This window comes from Thamnophis elegans, chromosome 2 (assembly GCF_009769535.1).
Source record: "Thamnophis elegans isolate rThaEle1 chromosome 2, rThaEle1.pri, whole genome shotgun sequence".
NCBI classification, from domain to species: Eukaryota; Metazoa; Chordata; class Lepidosauria; order Squamata; family Colubridae; genus Thamnophis; species Thamnophis elegans.
In genome coordinates this window covers 44,681,660-44,702,350 of record NC_045542.1, presented here as the reverse complement: position 1 = coordinate 44,702,350, position 20,691 = coordinate 44,681,660, and the positions used below count along the sequence as shown (strand labels likewise).

Genomic DNA, 20,691 nt, shown 5'->3' with positions numbered 1-20,691 from the left:
TCTGTTCCTCCTCTTTGGGAGGAGGTTTCAAAGTATTTCTAGCTGGACCTCCAGATTCTGTAACAGCTTTGTTCCCTATGCCATCCATTTGGTAAACTCCCTTATTTATTTCTCCTGCCATGTATATGTATACCCGTGTTTCCCTGAAAATGAGACAGGGTCTTATTTTCTTTTGACCCCCCCCTGAAATAAGCACTTGGCCTTATTTTTGGGGAGATCTTACTATTTTTGAGGTGCAGGAGGCGGCGAGCGTAGTCACCTCATGGCTACTGCTGTGTTGCAATACTTTCAGGGAGGGCTTATTTTTGAGGGGAGGGCTTATTTTAGCGCATGCACTCAAAAGCCTGATTGGGCGTATTATCTGGGGAGGTCTTATTTTCAGGGAAACAGGGTACATCCGAAGTAGACTGTGTTGTTCCTCTGTGTCATATAATATATGTGGGTACATGCATAATTTTGCATTTATTTTTTATTTTGTCATGTTTATGTAGTGTATATTAGAGGTGGAGACCCTTTGAGAGCTGTTATGCAATGTAATTTCATTTTAATTATGTATGCCGATTAGTGTACATTCAAACTGAAAATAAAGTACCCAATTCCTATCCTCAAAATATCAAGGAAATTTAAGAGTAACACCTGGCATCTTTTCAACACCAAAGATTGAATAACACCAAGCCTCCTCTGAGGCTATGCAAAGTTCTCCAGGAATTTCCCCACCTGGGCGTTTGGTGAAACTAGACTGAAGGGGGAAGGGGAAAAAAAACCCCCACTAGTCAGCGGCATCCCTCTGGAGTCAAACCAACCAAACTCTCGAATCTTTCAACTCCTGGGATGGGGTTTGTTGTCTCGGACACAGCCAGAAGAACGCAGAAGAAAGAAGAGGCGTGGATGAAACCAGCCCGGCGCGCCAGCTACAAAACCAGGTCTGGAATTGCAGCGCCATACAGAACCTGGGCAGGGGGGAGGCGGGACGGGCTCCTGGTACGTAAGGCGAGAGCTCGGTTACTCGACACCCGAAGAGTTCTCCGGCGGCCGAGAGCGGGGCAACGGCGGTGATTTATTCGCCTGCAATCTGGTTGCCCAGAAAGGCTGGCCGAGGGCCTGATAAGCACCCTTGAATGGAGCCTGATGTCATGCTAGTGTCAAGCTGGTAGCTTCCCAGAACAGAAAGCCCAGGAGCGTCACTCGAGGAAGGGCGGGGTGGGGGGGGGAGAGAGAGAAGAAGCAGACCTTGCTCCGTCTCGCCTCCCGCCCGCATCGTTCCCAGCCTCGCCACGACACGCCCCCCCCACCTCTCCCGCCAGCTCAACTTTGGGCTCCGGCCGGTGGGAGGAAGGGTCCCGGGAGGCCGGCTGGCCGCACTGCCAACCCCGCCGGCTCCTCAGCTCCCGTCGAGTTGTCTGCCCTACCTTAAAGCAGGTAAGCGTTGGGGCTTGGGTCCTCGCTGGGGACGCGGGCTCCGCTCTTCTGCGGAGGGAGTTCCGTTCGCAGCCGAGCTAAGCCCGTCCCGGGGTCTTCTTTTGCTGACCCAGAAGATAAGTTGAGGCATGGAATGGGTAAGGGAGGGGGTTATTTTAGAAACAGCAGCGGCGGGGAATGGGGGAAGGAATGCCTTCAAATACAAAGCAGCCCTCCCTGCTTCCTGTTAGATGGTTCTCCTTCTTGGCTTCTGCTTTGTAGGAACTGGCGCGGTCAGATCCTCTTAACGCGCGCCGGAACTATGGAGCCGCTGGATGATGGTCCCAGGTCTTTTCTAAAAGTAAAACTTAAGGGTGGCGATAGGTGTTGGGTGTGTGTGAGCGCACAGTAGGCATTTAAGTATAGGGGTATCCGACGTTTGGATTATCCGACGTTGTTTCTTTAAATATAAAAACAAACCACAGCAAGGAGAAGCTTTTAAAGTTTTAAAACCGATCGGAAACATTCTATAATGTTTTGTTTGAGGTGTATGATTGAGGAAAGAGGAAAACAAATATTAGCCCCTCCCCAAAGGTTGTTGAAGTGCACCCAGGGGCTTAATATGGTGGCTGGGAATTTGCAAGGCAAAAGAGGGATTCTTTAATGGTTGGTGTGTTTCTTTCTTCCTTTATACATAAACACATATACATACAGAGAGGGGGGGGGAGGTTAGAAATTCATTCTCTCTCTCTCTCTCTCTCTCTCTCTCTCTCTCTCTCTCTCTCTCTCTCTGTCTGTCTCTGTCTCTCTGTCTCTCTCTGTCTCTCTCTGTCTCTCTGTCTCTCTCTCTGTCTCTCTTCCACTCACTCAGTCCCACTCAGCAAAGGGGATTGAAAAATGCAACAACTGTTGAATGTGGAGCAAAAGAACCCAGGGTTCAAATTCTTTCCGAGCCCTCCTCAAATCTTTTGGCTGGCTGGAGCATGACATTGAACAAAATATTTTATCCCTAGGGCATTGGGAAGAAAGGGAAACTACAAGTGTGCCTAAGATTTTTTTTTTTTTAAAAGCCATTTGTGGTACTTCATGTTCCCATAAAGGGCGGAGAATTGTGGGGAGTTGGCTTTTAAGAACCAAGCTACCTTATGGATCCTTTTTGGTTTCAAGTTGCGGGGGGTGGTGTCTAGGGATTTGTAGTGTTCTGTGCTAAGGTACAGAACTCTTGGGTTTGGGCAAGCATTCAGAAGGGTTGTGAGTAAGTCAAAAGAGAACATTTCATTTTTACCTCTTTTCTGCAAACAAACATGGAGTAAATTAAACTGGGACTTTGCTTCTTGGCTGGGAACATAGAAGATAGAATAATAGGGTTGGAAGAGGGACCTTCGAGGTCTTCTAGTACTTTCCTAGGCTAAATGGGTGAAGTTGGAATCTGTGAGTCAGTGTTGCTCCTAGTGTGTGCCTGGACAAGTCCCTGAAGTTTTCAGAAGTGACTTGCCATTACTTCCTTCCCAGGGCTGAGGCAGAGTGATTGGCCCAAGGTCACCCAACTGATTTTGTGCCTCAAGCAGGAGTAGTGCTCATAGCCTCCCAGGGCCTAATCTGTTGCTTTAACCAAACCACACAAAACTGGCTCTCTTGAAGTAATAATTCATAAGCTGCTACAGGTTTTTCCATGACTTTAATCAGGTTTCCTTATCAAAATACCCTTCAACAGATAACACTGCAGAATTATTCTGTCGCTTTGACATCTGAGCCTTCAGAGAAGGAATAATATAAGTGTTTCCCAGTGAGATAACCTCGATATATTTGGTTTACAACTCTTGTTGTTTTTGACTTTCAGCCTTTGTGGCTGAAGCTCATAGGAATTGCAGTCAAAACCACCTGATGAACATCAATTGAGGAATGCCAGTGTGTATGCTCTTGGAATTAGACTAATATGTAATATGGACTGATACCTTCAGTTAGTAGTATGGATACTGATTGACCTCTCAAAGCTGGTCTGCAGAATTCAGGCTATCATAAACTGTCAATCATAACATACTCTGGTCTGCATTAGAGCTATGCATTTGCTTTAGAAAAAGGCTGTCCAACTTTGGCAAGACCTGTGTATTTCAACTCTCAGAATTCCCTAGCCAGAAGTTCACAAGTCTTAAAGTTGCCAAGGTTGGGCACTCCTGCTCTAGAATTTGCACAACCAGGCGTAGTTTTAGAAATGTTTCACACTGAATGTGGTATTTTCGTTATGTTTACATCACATACTGAAGCACAAACCTACCAACAACATTTCAGCCTTATGTAGCATATGAATTCAGCCACTGAGATTAATTTCTTGTTTATTGTATCAGGCAGAACCAGGATATTGAGTGGAATAGTTCAGTTAATTATAGATAAGGATTGTGAGTGAACATAGCCATTATTTGTTATCTTCAACTGTGCTTTTTTGAGTTAACTAAGTAGATAGGTTTTCACCAAACTCAGTTTCTGGAAGTTTGATATATACAATTTATTAGGAGCAGAATTCTAGATCTCAATATTCTTTGCAGGGAAATATTGGTAGTGCTTTTAGGTAGAGGATGTATATATGCATATATCTCTTCATCGTCGCCTGTCCAATAATGTCTGTCTGTTATTTCTGTTCACTGTTGATTTGTTCTATGGGCATCACTTGCTATTCTCACTTTTGCCTGATATGAGCTACCAAGGAAGTTGTCTGGTAATCAAGCATATTTAAGATCAGGTTATTGCTCTTTGTTAAGACATCCTTGTGGGTTTGGAACCATGGAGAAATGAGTCCCTGAAATCTACCAGGCATTTATAAGAGGCCTGGTGGCACAGTGCTAGAATGCAATATTGCAGGCTAACTCTGCCCACAGCCTGGAGATCGATCCTGACAGAGCTCAAGGTTGACTTAGCCCTCCATTCTTCTGAGGTCGGTAAAATGAGGCCCCAAATTTTTGGTGGCAATAGGCTAATACCCCAGAGAGTGCTGTATAAAGCACAGTGGGGCAGTATATAAGTCTAAATGCTATTGCTATTGCTATTTTATGCCTTCTTTCCCCTCCTGCCAGCCAAAAGAAATAATTGCTCACTGCTTCCTCCTTCCTCTGCCATTTCCACCTCTCCTGCCTACTATAGAGATTCATCTGGAAGCAGCCAACCTTCTTCAGACAGAGCCAGTAATTGCTTCTAGGTACCTTGGAAATGGTGCCTGATTCCTGCAGAGGTGTGAATCATAGAAGAAAGGAATTTCTGGGCCTTTGTAGTTTGGGGGCTGTTCTGCAGTTTGCCTGTTTGCCTTGGAAAGGAAAACTACCTATAGAAATAAAGCAACTTTTCCAATTATTTCTGTACTCTCTGAAAGCTATTGGGGAGAGGGGAAATATATTTGTGTGTAAACTGTCCTTACTTTGTGTTATCTACATGGATACAATGAGAAGGCAGCTCACAAAAGCATCTGGGGTAATGTATCATTTGGTACAAGTGGAGAAATTGAAACAGAAGTGTTTAATAAAAAATGTACTGTGCCTCCTGGCCTACCATGGAAACCAGATGTCAGAACTGCGGCTTCTCATAGGCCCTTGATGCTGTTCCCCTAAAGCAATATTTCCATCCGTTCTTTTCTTAAAATGCCACATGTTATTTGCAAAGAGAATCTGGGAAAAGTAGATCCAGGAAAGCTCAGGCCTTTAATACATCTGGAACAACGCTGCTTTTTCCAACCAGCAGTGAGTTCTAACAGAGGTGCTTTTTATTTCCCCTGCTAAGTGAAGATGTATGGATGAGGAGGCCTGCTGCATTCTTACAGTGAAATAAGCATGTCATCCCTAGATAGCCGAATTGTTCTAGAGAAAACTAAGATAAATCTCAGGTACCACAACAAGGATGAGCAAATATTTTAATCAAGAGCTGCCATGTAGAGAGACTTCCCCTATGTATTATAGAATGCAGAGTTTCTATTTTTGTTTTGCACATAGTGATTATTACTGGTCAGGGAATGTAAGCTTGAAAGTGTCCTTTCGTCAAATGACTTACTTGACCAGGTGTGATTCAGTGCCATCCTTCAGAGAACACCTTTAGAAGTATGAGAAGCTTCCTAGTGATGCCTCCTACAAATTACATGTTTGTAGTTGCAACTGGAAGTGGTGGCTCAGTGGCTAAGACCCTCAGCTTGTCAGTCACAAAGGTTGGCAGTTTGGTGGTTTGAATCCCTAGCATCGCATAATGGAGTGAGCTCCTATTACTTGTCCCAACTTCTGCCAACCTAGCAGTATGAAAGCATGTAAAAATGCAAGTAGAAAAATAGGGATCACCTTTGGTGGGAAGGTAACAGTGTTCCATGCGCCTTCAGCATTTAGTCATGCCGCCCACATGATCACGGAGATGTCTTTGGACAGCGCTGGCTCTTTGGCTTTGAAACAGAGATGAGCACCGCCCCCTGGAGTCAGAAACGACTAGCACATATGTGCAAGGGGAACATTTACCTTTACTTTTAATTGAATCTGGAGGCTGAAACATGTGAATGAGCATTGTACAAGAAATGAATTCTAATCGGAGAGAATAATAACATGGATCTTCCCTTCTCCCATTCCTTTTAGAGTCATAGATAGGGGGAAAGTCATATCTGTTTTAGTTGTTTGTCAAGTATTAGCTATATTGCTATTTGAATTTTTTTTCCTAAGTGAAAAATGGAAGCCTTCACCAACTTAGCAGTATTCTAAACACAGATCTGTTTCTGCCTATTCAAGATTGGAACTAAAGAAAGATTAATAGCTAAGCTATCTTACTGATCAGTAGTTTGATGAAGTTTATTGGGGTAGCTTTCCAGGGAGCTGGCAGTGAAGTAGGCATCAATGTTTACTTAAGGCTTCTGCAACATTAATTAATGCTGAATCAAGTAGTTTGTTGGAGCACATGGGAGCAGGGCAAAAGTGCTTGTTCTAAGAATAGAGATGAGAGTAACTAGCTTATTCTGAATCCTTATTTGTTTAGTATATTTTTATACAGGCATTGAATTGGACAAAATCTGCATTGTATGATTTTTGCAAAAAGGCTACATCACCTGATAAAAGACCATGCATTGACCACAGATATTTCTTGTTATTAGATAGGACAGCTATATCCAGGATATTAAAAAAAAATCCAGTCATTTATTAGATGACAAAAACAGGTTTTTGTGTCTCATCACTATCCTCTAGTATCTGTGTGGATATATGCAACTCAGACCTGGTAACCCTATATTTGGCTATGTAGAGAAAAATAACCACACTGTTTGTGTGAATAAATATGTATATGGCAGGGGTGGGCTGCTATGGGTTTGGGAGAACTTCTAGCTAAAATTCTGTGCAGTTTGGAGAACCCCCAAATCCCACTTCTGGCTGGCCCTGCGCAACCCACCCTACCCCTTCCAGGAGTTCCCACGTGACCCGTTTTGGATTCAGGTAAGTGCAAGGCGTGTACGGAGGCTCGGGGAAGGCGAAAATGGTCCTAACAGAAGTTCAGGAAGGCTGGAAACAAGCCTGTTTCCAGTCTCCCAAAGACCTCTGGAGCCTAGGGAGGCTGTTTTTGCTCTCCTGGAGGGTCAAGGAAAGCCTCCAGAACCCCGGGAGGGCAAAAACGCCCCCCCTCCCCCCGTGGTGCAGGAGCTGACTAGGCCACAGCCACCCAGCAACCAGGCAGAGAACTCCTTGCTAAAAATTTTGAAGCCCACCCTATGTGTGTATACACTCACAGAATCATGCTCAAGGAAGCTACTATGTTAAAAAGGCAGCTACGGTGATAGGGAATGAGAATCAAGAAAAATAAATGCACAAGACCTATTGCACTAAGGAGGACAAAATTCCTTCCTTCCACATGATGAACTATCACATAATGAGGGAGCTCCACCACAGTTAGAATATGCAGGCCAAGTTGCCAGGGCCTCTTTTCAAAAAACTAAGCTATATCAACTTTGGACTTGCAGTACAGTAATTCAAATGCCAGAAATACCTATATTTGTAGAGCTGTTAATTTTCAAGCTGGAGCAGGTTAAAACTAGAGAATTGATAGCTTCCAAATAAGCATAATATATTTAGGGCCAGCCTACTAGTGATGCTGCACACATCACTGGTCAGGTATGTGTATTTGTATGAAATTGGTATGCTCTAAGTTGACTTTGACATTTTGCAAATGTTTTCCCCCCCAAATGTTACCCCCACCCAACCCCAAACTGGGAATGGTGATAAAATGAGTGGTATGTGTGAGTGTGTGTGTGAGTGTGTGTGTGTGTGAGAGAGTGAGAGTGAGAGAGAGAGAGAGAGAGAGAGAGAGAGAGAGAGAGAATTTTCCTGATAAGACATGGAGAGTAGAATTAAGCTTCAGAAATAATGCTCTTTAAAGTAAAATGGCACAATATTGTGCTAATAAGGAAACAATGGGTGTTGTAGTCATATCTCAGCAACCTCTTAAATTAGGGAGCTTAGCTTTTGTTTATATAAGTAATTTAAGGTGTTATATGATAATGCATTTTTAAAAGGAATGTTTAATGTTTGGGTGTTTGTTTATTAAATCTTAAACCTCCACAATCTGCAAGCTTCCTAGGGTATGTAGTTGCTTAAGATATTTTGGTGCTTCCATTGCTAGTGCTCAGTTGGGTATATTAAAGGGATATTGGAGGATGCTGTAGCTTTAGAGTATAATGCTAAATCATCTCTAAGCCAAAAGTATAATATTCTATAATGGTAAAACTATCTTTGATGTCTAGAAGATGCAACTTATGCAGTGCTCATTTACATAAGCTTGAAAAAGATCTTGTAAATATTAGAATTAATAGAGTTAAAAAGCTCTTATTAAATTAGCTTGCCATTTTTTACTGTATTGAAACACTGCTGGAAAAAAGTTGGTAACTTAAAAAAAAACTTTTATATAAATCCAAACTGCACAATATCATCACCATCATACAAGAGACAATGACTTGGACTAGTTATTTTAGTTTGGTTATTACATTGTTACTGGTTAAAAGTCTGTTGTCAAAAATGGTAGTCAAATATGCAGAGAGACTAAATAAATAGGAATCAACTGGACAGGAAGTTCATTGGCCTGATGCTTTCTTGCTTAACCAAAGCTTATAACTTTCCTGCCTTAATATTATTATTTTTAACTGTTTAAAAACAAGGATTAATATGATTTCAACCCCACAATTACAGTACAATATTAGACACTAAATTTATAAATGAGATTCTCATTTTCATCCAAAGAACTGATATTCCACATTAAATAGAAATAATAGCTATCACGTGTATACTAAGAGCTCAGTGAATTCCTGATCTGACGCTTAGCAAAAGGACCTTTTAAAGGATCCCTACTAAAAGTTGTTGGATTATATTCTGGCACTCTGATCCATGGTTCCTTTAAACTAACGCTTTTGGTGTCAAGATTACCATTGGTAGACTGTGAAAAGCCAGATATGGAGAGGGTTTAAGAGTTCTTCTTTAGGTTGTAATGTTCAGCAAATAGGATAATAGTCTGGATGAGTAGGAAACGAGATCCCCCCCACCCCCCAAAGTAGAACTCGATGGCTACTTTTTAGATCTGAAAAGGCCCAAATCCATAGACATGAAGTGGTTTATTTACATGCCTATAGAGCAGTAATGGCTAACCTTTTTGTTGTCGCCTGCTAAAAGTGCACACGCATGCACACCCATAATACAATGCACATGTGACACCCCCTGCGTGCTCCACCCCCATGCTTGCACAAGTGAATCCCGCCCACTCCCTCATGCATGCACCCTGCCCCCTGCCCATTTTTGGCTTCCAGGTTGGTGCAGGAGGCTTTCAAGGGCCAAAATGGGGCATGGGGCGCTGCCTCCCTCTGGGCTCCATTTTGGGTCTGGAAAGCCTCCTGCATCAACCTGGAAACCAAAACTGTTCACGGGGGTGCTGCGTAAGGCCCCAAAATGCAGTGTGACTTCCCCCACGCATGCGCCCTGCCACCCCATGCATGCGTGGGAGAGACCCAAGGACCAGCTGGCTGGTGGGAGACGTGCACGCATCCGCAGTGGGGCTGGGCTGGGGCGATGGCTGGCGTGCCCACAGACTCTTTGTGCCACAGGTTCACCATCAGGGCTATAGAGGAAACGTCAGTCCTTCTAAACAGAGCTGCCTTCTAAATAGAGAGGAAACCAAAGTCTACAAAACTTCCAGGTATCAGCCCCTGAAACACACATTAACCCTGATTGGTCCTGGTCTTGCAATAATCAGATTTGGAGACATGTGAGCACACACACGCACACCACTCTGGCCTTTAGAAGTACATGGATTCCTCTGAGCCTGGGAACTAGGCAGTCCTGAGTGAGAGCCCAGGAAAGGGAGGGCTAGAGGGTGTTATCTCAGAGGAGCACAGCTGATCTGGCAAATGTTTTATATAATGAAATGGAGGGGCAGAGTTCTTATTATAATTGTTTCCCAGAACAGTTCAGCCATGGTTCTTTATGTGGAGTCTGTGCATTTTCTCTCCTCTCTGCGCCCGGACCCCCTAACCCTGGCACTGTTTTGTCTAAAGACAAGATATAGCGTCAGGCTTCTTTTCTCTCTGCAAAAGTCACAAGTCCATCACTGGCAGTTCTGCCACAACTTAGCAAAAGAAGAGGGAGATGGCACAAACCTTTTCTGTGGCTCTGCAGGAAAAGGGAAAAGGCTTCTCTCGTGAACTAACTTCGAACCTTTTCAATGTTTACATCAATAGTGTTCTTCCCTTGGGCTTTTCCAGTAGCCACCAAAGTCACCTTATTGGTATACCAGCTAACCTGCTTGACTTTTTTTTTAATGGCTGTGCTATCTCTTGCTTCAGGGTGGGGTTGGGACAAGTGGGTGGAGCTGATAGTTTATTGGCTAGATGCCCTTCCTGACGCCTATGCAGAGTTGGCAGCAATTTTCTCTTTGCATTCTGATTGAGATTTACTTGTTGACAGGATACCCCATCTACCTCTTGTGTGTTTCTAATATATTAATTTCCCCAGAAACCAGAAAGGAAGAGGGGAATGAAACCCTCTCTTTCTAATTTAGACAGGCCATCTGCTCAGTGGCTACTGCCATCTTATTCCGAGTCTTTTTAAAGACAGCTGCTTGTAGCTGTTGATATCAGATGATGACTATTTTCTTTCTACATTAAATTTTAGATTCTTGGCTAGATTCTTGGTTTTTAGTCTCTTGGGGCAGGAGTCCCCAACTTGTGAGCTGCGGCCTATTCACAACTGGGCATGTGATGGTGGGCTGGCGCACAGGCACCAGTAGTCGTAGCCCTACTGATGCTTGCGGTGAGCTCTGGCATTCACAACCCCACTTGCATGAGTAGAGGCACACGCGCGCCTGCCCCTCATACAAAACCAACCCTCTTTCCCCCCTCCATGCGGGCCACAAATCTGGAAAGGTCGGAGAACATTGTCTTAGGGTATTTTTTTTTATTCTGTGTTTAAGATTTGATATGTACTTTTACAGTTTAGTGTCATAATGCTTTAGTACAGTCCCTCAGACTGCTCTAAGTTTTTAACTGTGCCATAAGCCACAAAACACTGTGAGGCAGAAATAAAAAGAACTGCCTTATAGCGAATCAAATCATTGATCTATGTGTTCCTTTGTGGCTTCTGTCTGTATCATGTTTTAACCTTAGTAAACTTAACCTAAATTTATAGATTTAATCTAATTTTGGAGGTTCACTGAGCCATGAATTCACTTAGTCTTGGTCAACCACAAGTTAAAAGTGCCAGGTTAGTTTAAATCTGTGTCATGAGAAAATTGCTACTGAAGGGCCACATTAGCTGCAGGTTTGTTTTTTTTAAAAAACCTAGACTTCAAGTTACTTTGGAGTTTATTACTGGATTTTCTGACCTTAGAAAACTGTAGGTTCACGTGCCCTTAAATTGATCGGAGTGCTGTTATTAGCTAAATAATATACACAGATTAGGAAATTAATTCTTGATTTGCCTTAGCTATTAGCCTTCTGTGATCTAGATTTAGGAAACAGCTCAGGAGAAAGTGAGTCATTACTCTCCCCAATAAATTGTCTTCCAGATTTTTGAGGTACTACAACTCCTCTAAGCCCCAACCCGCATGGCCCATGATTTGGGAGTGGGGGTAAAGTTTCAGTGAGCCGTTAAGCTGAATAAGTCTGATGCATAACATTCAAGCACCCAGCTCTGTTACTTTAATGAACTTGAACATTCTCATAATTAAAAGTTCTAAATTTAGCTGTGCTCTGGAACATGTAGCTTGGCTGGCATGGAAAAGTGCTTTCAAGAAGTAGAGCTGTCTCAAATAAACCTTGATCCTTGACTAACCATCCTGCTGTAAGCATTTATGTATTTCCCAGTATTTCTCAGGGTACAATCAACTTGGGGTAGACACCTTTAAGACCCTAGCAGTGCTCTTAAAGGTACTTGAAGTGGTGAACCAAAGAGGCCTAGCTAACATGGTCATGACTAGAATGGAGTTAGAGAGGCCTCAAGGCTTCGTATGGGCCTTCAAAATTCTGGCTACATAACCCTTCTAAAGATTACATCATATTGTAATGTTTAATATGATACAAGGAGTAAGGTATTAAATAGGGAAAAATATTCATTTGGACAGTGTTTATTTTATTCAGGTGTAATAAGCCCTACTTTGTCTTGGTTGTGTCCAATTTGGCGTGTGATTCTTGATAGATGATCCAAAGGCCAAGTAATGACTCTTGGTTGCAAATATATTGGATATGTCTGGAGAAGAAAAATACTAAAAATAATCGGCATTTTCATACAGTCACTATCTTTTCTTTCCCTTTATTTTCTAGTTCTTTCCTGAAGAGCCAAGAATATTTGCCATCATTCCATCGTGATGGCTACATCCAGGACACAATTGCCATGTCTTTGGCTTCTTGTGCTTTCCATGACGACATGTTTAGCACAAGGGACTTCACCACCACCATCCCCACCGCCTGGATGTGGCAAGGACTTGAACTCCATCTACTACAACCTCTGTGACCTATCTGTCGCCTGGGGTGTTGTCTTAGAAGCTGTGGCCAGCTTTGGTGTTGTCACCAGCTTTGTCCTCACTGTGGTCTTAGTGGCCAGTCTGCCTTTTATCCAAGACTACCGGAAGAAGAGCTTAATAGGGACTCAAGCTTTCTTTCTGTTGGGCACTTTGGGGCTTTTCTGCTTGACCTTTGCCTTCATTGTCAAGCAAGACTTCTCAACATGTGCTTCACGACGCTTCCTCTTTGGTGTCCTCTTTGCAATCTGCTTCTCCTGCCTGGCTGCCCATAGCCTCAGTCTCAATTTCTTTGCCCGGCAAAACACTGGACCTCGGGGATGGGTCACCTTTGGCATGGCTTTTGTCCTCGTCTTGGTTGAAGTCATCATCAACGTTGAGTGGCTCATTATTACTGTGGTGAGGAATGATGGTAGTGCCAAGGATCCTTGTGAACTGAAGAACGAGGACTTTGTCATGGCACTCATCTATGTAATGTTCTTGCAAGTAGCTACTTTCATTGCTACTTGGCCTGTCTTGTGTGGCCATTACAAGCATTGGAGAAAGCATGCCATTTTCATTCTCCTCACTACTTCCTTTTCGATGGCCATCTGGATAGTATGGATTGTTATGTATGTGTATGGCAACCAGCAGGACCAGAGATCAACCTGGGATGACCCCACCTTGGCTATTGCTCTTGTCTCCAATGCCTCAGTTTTTGTTTTGTTTTATGTCATTCCTGAGATTTCTCAGGTGGTCAAGCCAGGACCAGAGGAGGCCTATGAGGATGATGTCTACCCCACACGGGGGGTTGGTTATGAAACAATCCTCAAGGAGCAGAAATCCCAAAGTATGTTCGTGGAGAACAAAGCTTTCTCAATGGATGAACCTTCTTCAGGTAGGCATTGGTGAGGAGACCGGGGAGGGGGAGTGTAATCAGAGGAACTGCATGCAGGTTTATGCTTGCTAAACATAGCTTAACATGTTTTTATGTAGACATGAAAATGATTATGGTAGTCCTTGACTTACAACCACAACGGGGGCCAACATTTCCATTGTTAAGTGAAGCCGTTGTTAATTGAGTTGTGCCCAATTTTGTGGCCCTTTTTGCCACAGTTGTTAAAGGAATCGTGGTTAAATAAATCTGACTTTCCCCATTAGTTAATTAGTTGGGTTTATCGGAACCCAATCAGGAAGGTTGCAAATGGCAATCCTAGGACTCAGGTGGGTGGATTTGCGGGGTGTCTGGAACCGTCTTAAATACATGCCACATGCCAAGAATCTGCATTTCCATTAAGTAATTATAGGGTACTGCAACAGTCATAAGTTTGAGGGGTGGTTGTGCGTCACTTTTTTCAGTCCTGTTGTAACTTTGAACGGTTTCTAAAGAAATGGTTGTAAGTCAAGGACTAACTGTCCTGAAAAATTATTTGCTGTGTTTCTCCCCTCCGCCTCTTCTAGCACCATGTTGCCTATGGGTGGGTATCCTAGTCATCGGTATCTGTGGCCAAGCTGGAGAAGTCCAGAAAAATTGATGCATCTGTTGGTGATAGCGAATCAGGTTCATCCAACTTCCTATCTCAGAGTGTGCTGTGATGGTTGCTTTAATTTGTAGATTCCCAGGAGTGCTGGATATCTAGTAATCTGTACAAGAATGGTACTGTCATTGTGGCACACTTTGGGAGCAGGGAGGTTACATAACATTCGTGCCATCTAATTCTATTCTATGATCTTATAACAATTCTTTTGTCTCCTCTAATTTTGTAGTTGAATTTTCTAACTCTGTAGCTCAGTAGATGGAACGATATTTTTTCATAGCATCAAAATTCAGACAGGTTTGCTAAATCTGAGCTGCTCTATAATTTGGTCTTCTGTCCTAAAATTTACATGTAGAATAAAATAATGAAAGTTTTATGGATACATTTTATTGGGAGGAAGTAAATCTAGTAGAGTTTATATCTAAGTTTATACAGTGATAAGTGATAAGTAAATTTATTGTGTGTTTACGAGATTTCTAGGCTCATACCCTCTGTTTGGAAATGGCCAGAAACTCTGCCGGCTGAGAAAGATAGAAACACTGTACTATAAATAAAAACCAAGATATCACATTAGAACTATTTTCAGCTAAGATAAAATCAATTTAGAATAGCACATCCAGTAGCTGAGTTCATCTTTTTATTTTATATGATTTGAAGAGAAACCGGCTAAGATCTGATGCAATGCAGGACTGAACCTGTTGATTATGTATCGTATACTGTACAAATGGACTCAATATAATAAGCAAGATTTATTTTAGGCCCATGCGTCAGTTTGAAATTATGGTTTATTGTCATTGGCTTACTGATTACATCAGCCATATTGCCAGTGCTATAGAGAGAGCTGAACCTCAGAGCATTAATGCAACCGACGTTGTCTCTTGAGTGCCATAAATCCAGATGGATTTTCTTGTTCAGAGAAAGTCTCCAAGCACCTTGGGCTCATTAAAACTTACTTTGCTTATTGTTACCTGCAAACAAGAATTTGTTTTATGGGCGGCTTATGAAACAAAAGTCCCAGTAGCTTTTTGATGGCTTTTTCATTGGACTGCATTGATCAGACGATGCTAATAAGCAACAGTAACTCACTGGAAAGAATCATAGATGTGTATTTATACAGGTGTACTTCTAAGAAAGGATGCCATTAATTTGGGGAAGAGCCGTAAGAGTTTCACTTTTTTTTTTTTAAAAAAGTATACACTTCTATACAAATTTGTGACTTTATTTGCTAGGGTCTACCTTGCTCTCTTTTTCTATTTTTATCTTTCCTTGCTTCTGGAGTTATAAAAGTAGCTGGACACATAAACCCAGTATGCTAAGATTGTAATATACCTATATAGGTAGTCCTTGACTTACAATTGTGATTGAGCCTGGAATTACGATAATAAGTCACGGCTGTTTGTGAAGTTGGGGCACTCTGTGATTGCATTCAATTTTACAACCTTTTTAAAGTTGTTAAACAAATGCCATGGTCATTAAGCAAATGCCACAGTTGTTAAACAAATACAGTGGTCATTAAATGAGCTCCTTTTCCCTAATGGGCATTCTTTTTCAGAAACCAGAAGTAAACATGGGAAGCCAGCAAACAAAATAATAATGCCAAAAACGGTGGGAGTCTGTAAACAGTTGTTGAGATTTTGGCCCCAAAATTGCTTTAAATATAATGTTTCTCTTATTTCACATGAAACCCTACAGTCTCAGGGGGAAGCTTTTTCTAATGAGGCTGTGCTAGAAAATTGGGTTTAGGACAACTCAGCACACAGCAACTCACCACAGTCAACTTGCCGTGGGACAAGACTTACATTAATATTGAAGAAATGGTGGAAATCATTAAAAAGAGGATGCTGAAGGATAGGCAAAATAAAGTGCGAATGACAGAAATTAAAATAATTTCTAAATTATTTTAAGTACTTAAAATTAAATTGCTGAATTGTCAGGCAGCAAGTTGTCCCACAGTGAATTGTGCTGAGATGAGATGGCTGTGGTGAGCTGGCTGCAGTGAATTGACCGTATCAAATTGTCCCCTTTCGAGAAAATCAACATAATTTTATATTTAGATACCAAATTGTCTTATATAAGTTATTGATCAGCATTCTTCTCTCTAGAGCAGTGTTTCTCAACCTTGGCAACTTGAAGATGTCCGGACTTCAACTCCCAGAATTCCCCAGCCAGCGAATGGGGAATTCTGGGAGTTGAAGTCCGGACATCTTCAAGTTGCCAAGGTTGAGAAACACTGCTCTAGAGCTTGCCATTCAAACCATGCTATCTAGTTTTGCTCGTGAAAAAGTTTGGAATAGTGTATTTAAATGTTATTGTCCTGTGGTTTCTCTCTTTCTAGCTAAAAAGCCTGTGTCTCCATACAGCGGATACAATGGGCAGCTTCTGACAAGCGTCTATCAGCCCACAGAGATGACTTTAATACACAGCGGGCCTGTAAGTGAATGTGCAGTTGTGCTGGCAGCTGCTTCTCCTTCTCATCTTGCTTGACTGTAGCTTAATTTTTTTGGTAGTAGGCTTAAAACAAATAAACCACGTCTATAAAATGTTAGAAGAAGTGGCTATGCTTGACCAGAAAAGTGAAGGCTTGTCTGAGATATTAAATCCAAAAATAATGTCAGGTATAAGTTGGAAAGGGCTCATCACAAGGAGTAATTTGAGGGTATAGTCTGTAAATAAAGATGGATAGTTTCATGGATGTTTCTGCGTAAACATTTTTAAAAAATGTTTAAAATAACAAATTCATTGCTTTCATTTTTTAATCTGATTTTTTGTTTATTTTTTATTTCATTTTCAAAGAAAAAAATAATGCAAATAAGATTAAAATGAACAATGTACCATATACAGATACTTAAGGAAAGAAAAACATCATATAACAAAATAAACAAACAAAAACTGTGATTAGAACTGTGTAAGGCCTACTTCTCAAACACAGAAGGATATGAGATGGCAAATTCCCTTGATCTCTATTTTCCCAAGTAGGAGAATTTTAGCTCAGCTATTGGTTAAGTTGTGAATATTTGTTCAATTACAGTTATTCTCACCTGAGTTGATGTTCCCTACATTAATTTAGTGCCTTAGGTGTTTTATGAGAGAGCCTGGCCTTCTCCGGCAGTTTTCTGGGCAGCTGTTATTTTAGTTTTTAACTTGTTCAATTAAAGAATCAAGAAGCTTAAGGGTTCAGGAAAGGTTTGAAGCCTTCAGTTGTGGGTCTAAACTAAAATGGCAGAAATTATGCTTACTCTTCCTGAATTCCCTTAATTTGTAGCAGTGGTTTACCTTTAAAATGTCTCAGTCTTCCTTGTTCTGTTCAATTTTCTCCTGCACAATTCTAAACCTACATCATAGTTACCAAAACTAGCAAATGTCAAGGCTAGTTTGATAGACCTTAGTGAGACTCTCAGCTTGTAACCGTGTTAGGAAATGAGAAAATATAAGTGAGGGATTCTTTGGTGTTCTCTGAGCTTGGTAGTTTTCTTGCAAATGTTTCATTACTTAAATGAGATAAGCATAGTCAACACTGATGTTGTTACCTAGTTTGGATAATGAAATGTTTGCAAGAAAACAGCCAAGCTCAGAGAGCACCGAAGAGCCCTCATTTCAACCCTGAGCTACAAATATTCTCCTTTATTGAGAATATAAGTCTGTGAAAGCCTTTTTATTGCCTTAAAATATTTTGACTTAATGCTGGTTTGGTTTCTTTTGCAATTATAGTCACATTTAAAAAAACACCAGGATTATACTTTTTACCCCATTTTTACTATTTACTATTTTTGTGGGTTCCAGTTGGATGCCCCTTATGATGTCATCCTCCCTCGTGCTACGGCCAACAGCCAAATGATGGGAAGTGCCAATTCTACCCTGCGTGCCGATGATGCTTATGTTTCACAGAGTAAGCAAGCATTGGCTCAGAAAGATGGAAGGAATGGGCAAGTGAGCGAAATGGTAAGCCTTGGATTATTCTGTTGTAATCTTAGGACCAACTGAATTCTTATCTGACCTTTCTGCTTATATTTGCTGTGGGTAAAATAGACCAGTCTGTCTCTTTCCCAGTTACATTCCTAATGTAAAGGACCTAACTTTTTAATGTCTTGTTTTGCCTTAGGCTTCGTCTCCATATAGCAAGCACAGATGGTAGAAGTTTTGAGTCTTGATCTCCGCACATCCTGTTACTTGAGGATGCCTTACAAAAGCCTGCCTCCACAAAGGAGCATCTAACTGGGGCAAGGCCTCAGATAGACATGGAGAATGGCGATGTTATCCTGGGAACTGAGAAAATTTCCTCTTGGTTGCTGAGGCAATGCATTTCTTTTTCTCATGCATAAACCAAGCGTTCTACTTGACATCTGTTACAGTAAATCTGGGTCACTGGGTCAGGATGCCACCTCCTGTTATGTGTTCCGAACAGTGGGCCTTCTATTCTCCTTGGAGCCTTCAGTCAAATTTATAATTCCACCTCTGTTTTGCCAGTATTTTGAGAGTCTCCCTTATTTTCACTCCACCAATGATGGGGCCACAATGGTGTTATGAATGCTGAGGAGTTCCAATCTACAGATCACAATTCAGCCTCTTGTTGGGGGAATAGATGCTTCCTGCATCCTCCCATCGCATATCTACTCCCACAAGAGAGAGGTTTTTTTGGAAATTAGAAGGGTATCACCCCAATTATTCTTTAATAGAGGCCATTTTTCTTAACGGAGAGAGTGAAACTGGTCAAATGTAGCAAAAACCTCTTTATTGGAAGCCTGCTTTGCTTTCTCCTGATTTTGGACCAAGCCCTGGAATGTGACATCATGGTATTGTTTTTGGAATCCTTATTATCTCCTCTTCTGTTAATCCCTCCCTGTTATGAAAATTAAGGCTGCATATATATATGTGTGTATTTTAAAAAATACTAGATGTTTTACTTTGAATGTCTATGTTTATGCAGCAGGGAGGATCTACTTTACATTGTGGTCAGAGTTTTAAACATTCTTATCTGACGTTTGCAACCAACTTGGTGATTGAACATGTGAGGCACCAATGGACATGAAAGGAGGAAGCTATATTAAAATGATACTTTCATTTCATGACAACATAAATATGGTGGGATTTGCAAGACTGCCATCAGTACTGTTTTGTCAAAAAGGTTCATTGGCGGTTGTGCTTTCAATATGGATAAGCCCTCCTTAACTTAATCTTCTCTCAATCTGAAGGACTATGGACTATCATCCCAACCAAAGTGGGAGCGCAAGATAAACTGGTGGGCCCAGATTAGGGGGTGGAAATGCAGATCTATGAAGGGAAAGTGAAGGAATTTAATGGCAAGGAGAGGCCAGAGGGCTCCACAAGGCAAGAGATGGGTGGTGCCCTGTAACTGCACAAACTATTCCAAGTTTTAAAGGATTGTGTGCTGCTGAAATGGAATTTTGCTACGGAATGGATGCTGTCAGGCTTAAAAACATCTGGGAGTGGCAGTTTCCCTACAGAAACATAATTGTCTCTTTTTGGCATTACTCATCTTACTTTACCTCGTCCTCACCAGGTGAGGATGAGTCACCTCCATTTAGGATGCTTTATTGTGCTGACTTATCCTTTATCATCCTTTTTTGTGCTGCTCCTTGCAGAATTGTTCAGGCTCTGGGTTTACTCTGAAACAACAACTTTTCCCTACGTGGACTTGTCTCCCAGCCACCACTGATTAAATGAGTTCTGAGATGCACAGTCTTATGCCTCAATACATTTATTTGATATGCCTTCAGTCCTTTTCATGGTATCGCACTTTCTCTTCATGCCTTGGTGTGCTAGTTCCTGGCTTATGGCCTGCCTGTCCTTATGCTGCTGTTGTGTGCCATTTTTCTCTTTGTCTCTTTTCCCCTCTCTTGGGCAGAAAAGGGGTGCTGTTTCTCTTTCATATGCTAGCAGGAGAAGGAAGCTACCTTGATAAAAAAGAAGCACTGCCTGTTTCTTGCAATGCCTTTTCATTCAGTCTTCTTCTGGCCTCCTAGACTGATGTCCTCTGAAGTTTAGCCTGCTGTGTAAGTATTTTGAGCAGGTAAATTCTTTTCCAGACTTTTCCAAACAAGGAGCCTTCAAATGTGCGGGGACAGTGACGGATGTTCTTTGGGCCGTCTTCTGATTGGAAAGGAGTTCTCTACTGTCTATAGAAGGACCATACCCTGCCTGCAGAGCCTGTGCTCAGGAAGTGGAAGGAACAAGTTTATACTGACACAGACCATGGCTAGTCTGATAGAGACTTGCATTGAGTCATGATTTCTGCCCGTCTTGCTGAGGATGCTTTTCTGTACCTTGCTAGAGGATGAGTCTGCTTCTAGTTTTTGGCTGAAAGATTCTCTGCTCTGATAATGAGGAATGATGTAATCTCCCTCTGCTAATGCAAGCTGAGTAAATGGCAGAAGACTAAGGAGGAATGTCCCAGACTGCTGTTTCATCCACACTACCCTTTAAGCTGGGATTGGGGAAGTGGTTCTTATCAGATATGGCTTTTATAAAATTCAGAATTGTCTGACAAATTAAATCTCTTTTTTTCCCTAAAAGTGGCTTCTGACTTCTTGTTTTGTCATATTCTTTTGTGGGTTTGAGAATAAAGGAGGAAGAGTTGACAAAGGGCAAAAATTACAAATATTTCTCTTCTGTGCATTTCCTAACTGATGGAGTCAGCTGATTAATAGGAAGGATTTGGACTTCCCAGAACTTGATTATTCTATGATTTGAAAACTCAGATCGTTTTATTTGACACGGGATTTATTTTCTGGACAACGTATGGAACATAACATTCTGTTCCATT

At 41.7% G+C, this 20,691-nt stretch overlaps 1 protein-coding gene across 2 annotated transcripts; it reads left to right on the top strand.

The window, feature by feature from the left end:
• The first annotated feature begins 852 nt into the window (after window positions 1–852).
• On the top strand, window positions 853–20,440 carry GPRC5C (G protein-coupled receptor class C group 5 member C). Of its 2 annotated transcripts, none has more exons than XM_032208989.1 (5): window positions 853–923; window positions 12,197–13,270; window positions 16,246–16,340; window positions 17,691–17,849; window positions 18,010–20,440. In XM_032208989.1, the coding sequence occupies exons 2-5, from the start codon at window positions 12,241–12,243 to the stop codon at window positions 18,040–18,042; spliced, it is 1,317 nt and encodes a 438-aa protein (XP_032064880.1). In that variant the 5' UTR covers window positions 853–923; window positions 12,197–12,240; the 3' UTR covers window positions 18,043–20,440. The 2 variants fall into 2 exon arrangements, with proteins under 2 accessions (XP_032064880.1, XP_032064879.1); XM_032208988.1 differs by lacking the exon at window positions 853–923 and adding an exon at window positions 948–1,419.
• The last annotated feature ends 251 nt before the right edge of the window (window positions 20,441–20,691 follow it).

Bases quoted from the DNA above. Each gene is read 5' to 3' on its own strand.
- GPRC5C (XM_032208989.1), top strand. From the start codon at position 12,241: ATGGCTACATCCAGGACACAATTGCCATGTCTTTGGCTTCTTGTGCTT. The intron at 16,341-17,690 runs GTAAGTGAATGT...TGTGGGTTCCAG, and splicing joins CTTTAATACACAGCGGGCCT to TTGGATGCCCCTTATGATGT. The intron at 17,850-18,009 runs GTAAGCCTTGGA...GTTTTGCCTTAG, and splicing joins ATGGGCAAGTGAGCGAAATG to GCTTCGTCTCCATATAGCAA.